The 10855-nt window shown below is 33.8% G+C and overlaps 1 protein-coding gene across 1 annotated transcript; it reads left to right on the forward strand.

Moving 5' to 3' along the window:
- Positions 1-1733: 1733 nt before the first annotated feature.
- Positions 1734-10582, forward strand: LOC145325135 (uncharacterized). The gene is made up of 14 exons (XM_080167991.1): positions 1734-2376; positions 2641-2681; positions 3380-3501; positions 4675-4705; positions 5427-5463; positions 5767-5834; positions 6412-6522; positions 7509-7557; positions 7751-7814; positions 8350-8398; positions 8880-8944; positions 9252-9336; positions 9682-9782; positions 10414-10582. Exons 1-14 carry the CDS (start codon positions 2273-2275, stop codon positions 10531-10533), a joined length of 1047 nt encoding a protein of 348 aa, XP_080024117.1. The 5' UTR covers positions 1734-2272; the 3' UTR covers positions 10534-10582.
- The last annotated feature ends 273 nt before the right edge of the window (positions 10583-10855 follow it).

A 10855-nucleotide genomic window follows, 5' to 3' on the forward strand; every position in this document is an offset into this window, starting at 1 on the left:
TGACAACATTCATGAGTAGCGAAGCACCAAATTTCTAATGAACTAGACAAGCAGACAAAGTGAGTTATAGAGCAGATAATCTGTTAAGAAAAAGAGAAAGAATATCCTAAAACTTAAAATCACGAAACCTTAAAAAATAGGGTTTAGGTCTTTGAAAGTTGGAAAGACATAAAAACAATCTGATCATATTTCACCTCTCATCATCTTACAACTTATTTTAAATATTATTATAATCACAACCTATTACCCCCCCCCCTCCTCCCCTTTTTTTGTTATTTTTATTTTTCATAAAATTTTTTATCTATTGATACTCTTGCAACTCTCCTTCCAAGCACCCCCCCCCCTTCCCCTTTAAATAATTAAATCTTACTATTAAACTGACCTCGCTTATACTTTTACCAGTAAAAAAAAAACTTTTTCATTTTTTGTTAATTTGCTCTAGCTGAGTTTCAAATATGCTTAATTGTCTTTGTTCGTTCATATTATCAATTGATATAGAAATTTTTCTTCTATCCTTTATTAGTTTTTTCTCCTAATCACCGCTACCATATCCCCCTACATTGACCCCACCCCCTCTACGCTGGCCTGCTCAACCCAAACCACCCCATCCCCCAAGCCAAACGCGCGTGGCGCGCGCATATAATAAAGCAAGTCATGGTTCTATGCCAGTGTGAAAGCCACGAACACAATTTCACTTATTTTAGTCTAGTAAAAAGAAATTTATGGTATACGTTCAATGTAAAATAATTTTATATTCGTTATGTGAATGCAATTAAGAATATAAGATTAAATTAAGCTAATGTGATTCTTATAATGCTAAGATATTATTATTATCCATATAAGAATTAGGGCTATATATGTTACTAGCGGCAACGACCCTAGAGGCCTGTAGTGGCACTTTAAATATTTCTTTTTAAATAATACATAACTTTTCTCTTTTGCGTTCAAGTATCTACGCTACATTTCTATGTTACGTTCAAGTCTCTGCGTAATTTTTTTTTGTAATTTTTTATTTCTCTTGGGAGGGTTGTGGTACCCTCACCAAAATAGTTATAAACCTTCCCGGGACCTATGAGAAGCTAACCTGTTAATGTCAAACCCGATCGGTTCAGCGGTTAGCAAGATCCTTCGGTACAGACAAACAGACAAACACTCATCCTGTTACTTTATTATAAGGAATTAACTTGATGCAAATGTTCGTGTAGGCCTGTAATGCTGCCGAGATGATACTGATAACACGATGTCTGCCTGTATTTTGCACCGATGGGTCTCGGTAATTGCAAAACCGATATGGTTGTCCTTTACATCCAAGTTTCTCCTATATCCTAAAAGGGCGCAACCACCGTCTCAAGAGAAATCGCCCCTAGAAACAAATATCCTTCCTCCTAAAGTGCCCCTAGAACGCTCTAGTAATAATGAAAGAAATAAAATAAATAAGTACATAAATTAATTATTTTTATCCTATAATATAAAGTAGTAAGGTATCTTTTGTCTGTATCTAAAGATCTCGGAAATGGCTGGTCCGAATGGGTAATTCTTTTCAGGGAAGGTTTATATATGTAATGTCCTGGGTTTAGGCTATTTTCCTGACTTCCGTCCTCACATGGAGGCTAGGAGCGTATCAACTAGTATTTTATATTTTAAATATTTACCAAAAAAAATTTGTGAAATATTTCAGACATCTGTATCTGTCTTCGGTAAATTAGTGCCCTAGCAAAATGGGACTAGATGTAATGCCGCGTTTGGCTTACATGTTCTATTGACGTCATATTATAGGGAAAGAAAAAGAGAAGGGGAAAAGAAACCCCTAAGAAAAGAGATGGGGTATAGAGCATTTTATGACGTCAATAGAATAGGCACGTCAAAAGTGACATCTATCCCTGTTTTGCTAGGGAACTATAGATTAGACAGCTACAAAACCTCAATACAGAGCCCCTAGCTGCTAGAGGTGTAGCCGCTAGTACACACATATATCACTAGCCACAGTTTTACAATTGAAGTAAAAGAATAGAGGGGGTAGTGGTTAAATAACTGTATGTTCACGGGTTTGGGACCCTGTGCCGACTTTCAATTGGGCCTTTGAATATCAGCCAATAGCGTCGAAAATATTAACACAGCCAAGTCGATATAAAAGAGCAGAACAATGTGCTAGCAGACGAAAAATATCTCAAATACTGGAATCAGGTTGTTGTCTGAGTTATACATCTATACTTAATCTTATACATATATTGTTTTAAATTGTTTACAGACTAGAAAGTAAAATGATAAGAAAATGTTATATATTATGAAATTATTTAAAAAATACGAGTGCAATTATTCCATTAAAAATTTCATTTTATTGTTATTTTTAATGGTGAATATGTTACTCATCCATAGGTAAATATATATATTTTTTTTTAAATAAAGCTTTTTTATTCCTTTGGGGCTAACAAAGCTGGATTTAATCTTTTAATTTTTTATCTTATTATAAGCGCAAACCTGTCTATAATACGATGCGATAGATAACTATTTATATTATGTTGTTAAAATTGTCATCCTTGTTGTTTTCATGAAAAAGCTAATGTGTAATATGCAACTAAAACAATATAGTTTCATATTTTTCTTGTAAAAGGATGAATTTTAACAAAATGTACATTTCAGATATCCTAATATCCAGCAAAGTTTTTCAAATAAAAACAACAGTAAGTACCTATATTTTTTAGTATTTCATTTTAAAACAAAGATATTTTTGAGTATAATGAGTATTTAGTACTTACCCTAACCCGCGACCGTGGCTCAACACATTGCGTATACGCGCTCGTCGTCATGGAGTTGATAGGTTCGGCTTACCACCGCATCATAACTAAAGACGTCAAAAATGTTTCCAACTGCCAATATGTAAGTTGCGCGACATTAATAGTTAGAGTAGTGGGGAATGCTTTGGCCCAAAATAGACGTCTGAGGTAATTTACCCTACTATCGCTCCCCTCCTCGATTTTTCTTGCGAGAAGTTCAAAACACCAAAACATATTCGTTCTTGAGATGTGGGAGTGGATGTAGAAATAATAGAGAACTCCCCTAAAAAACTTCTGTTGCTAAATTCGTTAGGGAGGAGAAAGGGGGGAATAGTCCCTTTCGTGGAAACGCCCTTAAGTTGCGATTGGTCGTAATTTTAAAATGGCTTTTGATAGGTTATTTTAGGTTAGGTTAGGTTATATTGGGGTAGGTGATTGCCCCACAGGGTTAGGCAATTGGCCTCGCAGGGTTAGAGCCCCCCGCAGGGGATAGAAATAGGAGAAAAAAAAAACGAAAAATCGCTTCTTAAGGAGCGTTGCCACGAAAGGGACTATACCCGAAAGGGGAGATAAGTCTAATATATGTTTTAATGTTCTAATTTTAGATTTATTATATGACGCCTTAACGGAGTACAGAGCACATATATGTAAGGAGACATTGCCCTACAGTCAACACCAGTTCAATCTCTCATTTGTTATTTGTATCAGTGATCCAAACCTGGATGCGGTAAATATTAACATTATACAAGCTTTACAAAGTGTCTAAAAAAAATCAGCCATGTGATGTCATAAAAAAAGAAGGATTATCCATATCTTTTTTAGAGGTTTTCTCTCCCACTTCTCCTCTCATTCCTCATTTTTATGACGTCACATAGCTGATTTTTTACGACAATTTGTAAAGCTTCTACATTTTATTAAGATAGCCATTGGTGATCCTTTTGTAAAATAAAAGTAATTGTGGTGCTTGCTTACATGTGAAGACCGGAGCACCGAAACCCCCCCCCCCCCGCTTAGTTTTGACAAAAATCAAAAATAAGGGGGGGGGGGTAGTTTTTTAACCCCCCGCTTAGTTTTGACAAAAATCAAAAATAAGGGGGGGGGTAGTTTTTAACCCCCCCCCCCCTTAATTTTGAAGAAAATCAAAAATAAGGGGGGGGTAGTTTTTTCACTGTACAACACGCCAGAAAGTTGAGTGAGGTAAATCAAGTAAATCCAGTATACCAGAGGGGAAACCTTATTACAGGGATATTCATGTTTTGGGGCATAATTTCCTTATTTATTGACTGATTTTAGTAATTGATGTATCCCTGAACAGAAAATGAAAATAAGGAGGAGGGGGGCCAGTAAAAGGTTTTAATTTTGCGCAAAATTTTTTTACAGCCAATGCTAAACTAGATCGTAAAAGTTTTTAAGCCACCGACCGGATGTGTTTAGAAACTTTAGGGACCATTGTAATTTTATCCTGCAATCCTGGGAAAGTGGGGAATATAAATTACCTTCCCCCAAATTTACTTTAACTAGTTAAAATACGTCAACTTAAAAAGAAATTTCTGTTCCTAAACTGTATTGTTCAAATTGATCATAACTTGGTTCTTACACCAGATTATCATGTACTCTAATATAGTCAAACTTGTATCTGGCTAAAATAACGATTCTTCCTACCCCCCTTTAATACATCCATTTGCCATATTTGCCATAATTTGCCAGATCTTTACTACTTACTTACTAAAAACACAGTATAGCTATTTTTTTAAATTACAAAAGTTAGGACACGTTCTTTAGAAAACGTTGGAATTACTCCAACAATTTTAATTTGATATCCTTATATTTGTTGAAGAAACTTTGTTTGCAAATTTATTATCAATATTTCTTTGTGAATAATATCTTCTTATTTTTCTAGAGGTTATCTGGATATTTCTACATAAATGGATGTAAGTAGATTAAATATTTAAATTCTATAATATAAAGTAGTAAGGATTTATTGTCGTGGGAAAAAGATTTCTAAAAGGGGTTGACCGATTGGGCTATGTTTTCAGGAAAGCTTCATATATGTCACGAAAAGGTTTTAGGCTATTATTGAAACACAACCTCAGAATTAGAACACAGTAATAGTGTCTGACTGATTATGACGTAACAAAAAAAAATAGCCAATAAGAGGCCGTTATTGACCAATGGTAAAATTTATAGTGGCCTCTCATTGGCTAATTTTTTTGTTACGTCATAATCAGTCAGACACTATTACTGTGTTCTCAGAATTAACAAAACCTAGAATCTAAAGCCGAAGACAATATTTGATAATTTTTGAGTGATTTCAACGAAACAATAACATCATCGCATTATGAATGTAAAAAACAATTATAAAAGATCAATCTTGAGCTAACCACTGGACCAATAGAGTATTCCTTGACAGATTAAACCAAAGAACACAGTAATAGTGACTGACTGATTATGACGTAACAAAAAAATTAGCCAATGAGAGGCCGTTATTGACCAATGGTAAAATTTATAGTGGCCTCTTATTGGCTAATTTTTTTTGTTACGTCATAATCAGTCAGACACTATAACTGTGTTCAAACTAAAATACTCCCTTAAAACTAAATATTTTACCCCACCTTTGAATACATTTCAATTTATAATCTGTTTTATTTTCAGATGCAATGAGTAAAGATCTTAAGGGAACAAGTAGAAGGTGAATAAACAAGGATGACAACATCCATAAGTGCGAAGCACAAAATTATCATAGAAAGATAAACTTACAAGTTATTTAAATCAATGGTGCAATTGACTCCCCCCTCGTAAACCAAAGTAGAAGAGGGTGCGAATTTTTAACCCTTGAAAGTTGAAAACCCCATTGAATGTTGAATTCATCAGGGGGGTGTAAAGATCTGGGCACTTAGGGGTATATCATATATCCACCCCTCTTATTTTTGTGAGGGGGGTAGATACACCCCTGCTCTGCACGCCTCTAATTTCAAAAAAATTATTTGTTTAGGTACGAAGAGCATTTAATAAACGTATGGTTAACATTATTAGATAATTATCCAGAGGCCGTTATATTAGGTAAATTTTTAAGCAGAGTTACTCTATATAAGTCTGCATACGTATATATGTCTGTTAGTAGCAATCTTAAAGCAAATTAGTGCCACTTATTTAAAATTGTATAGTTTGTCAACTTGACACAACACTTTGGATCAACTGCAGTAAAATATTCCTGGTAACGAATATTTCCAAAAATCTAAGAATTGCCCGCACACTGTTTTAAGTGGCATAAGAAATCCTACAAATAAACTGGAATAGCCATAAATCATTTATGCATAATTATCTCGCAATGCAGAGAAATGCACGGAAAAGACCTATTTTACGCGTGAACTGCAGCTGATCCAACAATTTTAAGAAGCAGGGCTCGGCATCCGCGCGTTATCCGCCTGTAAGCCCCTGGAAAAATAAAACTTTTATAATCATAAAAATCAGCTTGAAGTTTAAACCTGACTCTAATATGGCAATCCCTCTTTTAAAAAAAATTTGCTGAGCCCTAATGAGAATAGAAATTAATTTTTTATCGTCTCTGCCATTTGCGAGAAACTTTTTTTCAAGCAAATCACCTTTTTGTGATTTAATGATAATGATTTTATTATAGATTTAGGCAGCAATATTGGAGTATACACATTGGCCAGCCGGGCTATGGGAAACAAAGTTATTGCTGTGGATCCTAACCCTCATAATCATGCTCTACTCTTTAACAGTTTAGGTAAGACAATAAAAATTAATCAGGAATATGAAGCCCAGGTCAGCCCTAGAGTTATGGTTTCCTTAGTCTAACATAGATGTAAAGGAATATTCAAGACTTATGAAACCTTGGCTAGCCTAAGAAATTCCATGTGATTTGGCCAACTATCATTACTAGATTATGCACACTTATCTCGCAGTGCACAAAAATGCGCTAAAACGACTTATTTTACCCGAGCATTTTTCAGTCAAGCTTTTCCTGTGCATCGAATCTTGGCTTTTCCAATTTATTTATAATCCTTTCATGCCCCTCATAACAATGTGGTTTCATATGATCTACGTTCAGCAGTTTTGAACGGAAGCTAGCAGCATTTAAAATTCCATAGATTTTTGGAAGTAATTTATCCCAGAAACATTTTACCGTAAATTTCACCAGATTCGAAAAAATATATCTCAAATAAGCATTCTTATCTACAAAATAGGATAACCTTTATTCAAGTAAGATCCAAATTAAAGTTCTATTGTAAATTATTATTTACTAGCGGCTACGCCCCCTAGAAGCCTCTAGGGGCACTTAAGGTAGGAGGGGGATAAGTCGACCTCATCCCATTTTATATTTGAGTTTCAAAAGTAAAAAAAATATTTTTTTGAGGAGGGGTGAGGGGGGTAAAGACACCCTCCCCAAAAATAGTTAAAAACCTTCCCAGGACCTATAAGAAGCTTCACTGTAAAGGAGAACAATATCGGTTCAACGGTTAGCGAGATCCTTCGGGACAGACAAAAAACGCTTACTACTTTATATAGTAGGATAAACTTAAGCTCCTATTTTTCCTAAATAAGGGAACAATTAGGGAAAATGAGGGGGAATGGATAGTTAGTTTGTTTATTATTTTAAGGATAGCTCCGCAAGGTTAGGTCCCCTAAATGGATTGGGAGCTCAACAATATACTTTGTGAGAGAGAACCAACAATTGCCAAGATGCAAAAAATTCTATTTTTTATTGTTTAGTACTAAACAGATTTGATGACAAAAGTATACAAATCATGAATCCAATAAGGTATAAACTTCATTTAAAATCTATGTGATTTAAAATTTATGTGTGATTTTGAAAATTATTTTCGGTGCTATTGCCTGTTTTTCAAAGACCCAATTGAAAGTCGGCACAGGGTCCCTTACCCTGGCTAGATTTACATATAGCTTGTGCCCCATCTATTTTTCTGCTCTAATGTATTGATTCTATTTTTAACTAGTGATGGGCATTATAAGTTTGTTGGAGCAGACAGCGACAAAGATGATTCTTTAGATATAGATGTTGTAAGATTTTATTTTTTTATATCCTTACAGAAAAGTAGCATGATGTCTGTCTGTTTGTGTGTCTGTACCGTAGGACCAGGCTAACCGCTAAACCGATATGGTTCTTCTTTACAATGTAGCTTTTCATAGGCCCTAGAAAGGTTCCTAACTATTATGTGGGAGGGTACCACAACCCTCCTAAGCGAAATCGCCCCTAGAAAAAATTACTGTCTGGGAATTTTTTAAAAACTTAAATTGTTATTGGAAGGATTCGATTTACGACCCCTTCCCCTCTTCCTCACATGTCCCTAAAAGTCTTTATGGAATTAGCCGCTAGTATTATCTTAAAGAAATTAAAACAAGGAAAACAACATCCATAAAATCGAAGCTCAACTAATCAGTCAGACAGGCGAGCATTAACAAGTATTAATATATTAGCATCTTATTTAATTTTAAACATTATTTAAATTTTAAAATAAAAAAACGTTATTTTAAGCGCCTAGAGGCCTGTGTTACTTTCATATAAGGATTATATTAACCTTTATAATCTTTTTAGGGGAAATCTATACTTACAATGAACTCAATAACATTGTTTGATTTAATTGGTAAGTGAATAATCTTAATCATATCTAGAATAGTTATGTCCACAAGTAGTACAGCAAATATAATAAAGCTCAAATTAGAACATTCTTTAACATAATTTTAATCATTTTTCAGTATGCCTTTGAAACCAATTAATGTTCGCTTCATTAAAACCGGTTCTCAGCCAATGAAAAAATCATATATAGCTTCGTATTACAGACAATTGTTTACGAATATTCAAATAAAATTAAAACCACTTTTGTTAGCCCTATCCTTATTGGTTTTAATTCTATATTTCATTTTAATATCCGCAGAAAGCTGTCTATTATACGAGGCAATAAAGAACTATTTATGTTGCCTAAATTGGTTGTAATTCTTGGTTTTGTTGGTCTTTATACCCAAGACAAGATTGAATGATTATTTAAACTGAAGTTTAAACATTGCCAATTTGAATGACCTAGATATTTCCTTAAATTAAATATTTAATCTTATTTATGTATTTAGCATTAATACCTGAAGAAGAAAACACAGTGATAATAAAAATTGACGTCCAAGGCTTTGAATGTAAAGTAAGTTTTATGATTATAATTTTGGGAATTTTTGTCCTTGTTTTAGTAATTGAAAGGAAGTTAATAGGTAGTAATAATCATACGAACTTGCAATATGAATTTTATTCGTTTGATATATCAACCTATTAACTATCAATTACTTGCCCTTGAGGGGTATATTTTTCAGGGGGCTATTTCTCTTGTGAGGGTGGAGGTTCCCCCTTCCCCCCCCCCCCCTAAGAAATGTTTTAACCTTTCTTAGATCTATAGAGTGTTTTCTCTAGACACAGACAGACATCATATTACTTTGATATATGATTTAATTTAGGCATTGAAGGAATTTATGTCACTGAGTAAGAAACCCAAGTTTGTTCCATATATTCAAATGGAAGTTGAACCTCATTGTGCACAAGGTAAAAGTTGTTAAAAAAAATACTTTTTTTTAATACTAGCGACACTATGCGGCAAAAATATTTAATTTTTTTCGATTTTATTGTGATTTCTCTTGGGAGGGTGGTGGTAACCTCCCCCAAAATAGTTATAAACCTTCCAAGGACCTATGAGAATCTACCCTGTTAAGGAGAACCCGATCGGTTCAGCGGTTAGCGAGATCCTTCGGTACAAACACACAGACATCCTGTTACTTTAGTATAAGGATATAATATATTCTATATCCATTTCTCGAAGAAATTTGAAAAATACATGTACATAATAATGTTAAATGATAAAGAATAAAATTTAAACTTTTATATTCCCAGGATCCGATAGTCCCTGCCAAGAAACCTTCTTTACAGAATTCCTGCCATTATTTGAAAAATCTGGGTATACCCCTCACGTTCCTTGGCCAATATCATATCAGGTGATCACAGAGTGATAGGGGACATTAGGTTTATTACACTAGTCCCCAAAGTTTTATGATAACGTTTTCTTATTCGTTGGTCTAACAATTTTGGGGCCTTTTACTGAATTTTGATTGGTTGATTATTAGGTCGAGTGTTCAAACGTTTCAACCACTAATTTTAATCTACAGAAGGGGTAATTTAACATTGGGGGTTTATATCAATTTGTCGGCCATTGTCTTATCCCTTTAGATCCCTGGGTAATCGTTTTGTTTTGAGAGAATTTTAATTCTGGATAGGATTAAAATAAGGTACCTAAGCAGGGGTGTATGTATACTGTATATTCTCCAACCATGTTGAATATCTTTCCCCTTTCTTGATAATTTAAGCAATTTTCATTAAGACAGACACATTACATCCTACTACTTTCACTGATAGACATCCAAAAACTGCATTAAACTACTGCAAATTATTTTCTTGATGTATTTAGTCAAAAATTGTAAATCTGATGAAAAATTGGCCAAAACATTTTATTGGAAAACGTTTCAAACTATAAGATGCAATTTTTTTTCAAAATGGCATTAAAGTGGTTATAGCAAAAATGTTTACAGGCAGAAAATCATCAAATCACTTACAACTTTTATTTTTCAGGAATTAGAGAAGACATGCTATTTTGATGTTTTGTTTGTCCACAAAGAAGCCAAAGCATTCCCTTATTGGGATACAAATCTTTCTAAAATAAGTTTCCAAGATAATTCCAATTTAACGTAAATGCATTGTGAATGTAGATAAAAAAATAAAATAAATACTTGTTAAAAAATTGTTGATTGTTTGTCTTCATAATATTATAAATAAATATCCCCTGAAAAACTAATTTCGAATACAAACAAGGATGACAACATCCATAAAAGCGAAGTACTGAAACGGTAGGACAAACGGACATTAAAACTTGTATAGTGTCAGAACTGAATAATCAGAATATAAATGTATAATAGTCACAGCAAAATTGTAAGTAAATTTGTTGAAAATCTGCTAGATACAGGATAATGTTTATGGACATACTTACATTTTTAGGACTTAATTATAGAGTTGC

The sequence above is a fragment of the Acartia tonsa genome, chromosome 7 (assembly GCF_053477335.1).
Source record: "Acartia tonsa isolate MP-2025a chromosome 7, ASM5347733v1, whole genome shotgun sequence".
NCBI lineage: Eukaryota > Metazoa > Arthropoda > Copepoda > Calanoida > Acartiidae > Acartia > Acartia tonsa.

Bases quoted from the DNA above. Each gene is read 5' to 3' on its own strand.
- LOC145325135 (XM_080167991.1), top strand. From the start codon at position 2,273: ATGTTATATATTATGAAATTATTTAAAAAATACGAGTGCAATTATTCC. The intron at 5,835-6,411 runs GTAAATTTTTAA...ATTTTATTATAG, and splicing joins TCCAGAGGCCGTTATATTAG to ATTTAGGCAGCAATATTGGA. The intron at 9,337-9,681 runs GTAAAAGTTGTT...TTATATTCCCAG, and splicing joins TGAACCTCATTGTGCACAAG to GATCCGATAGTCCCTGCCAA.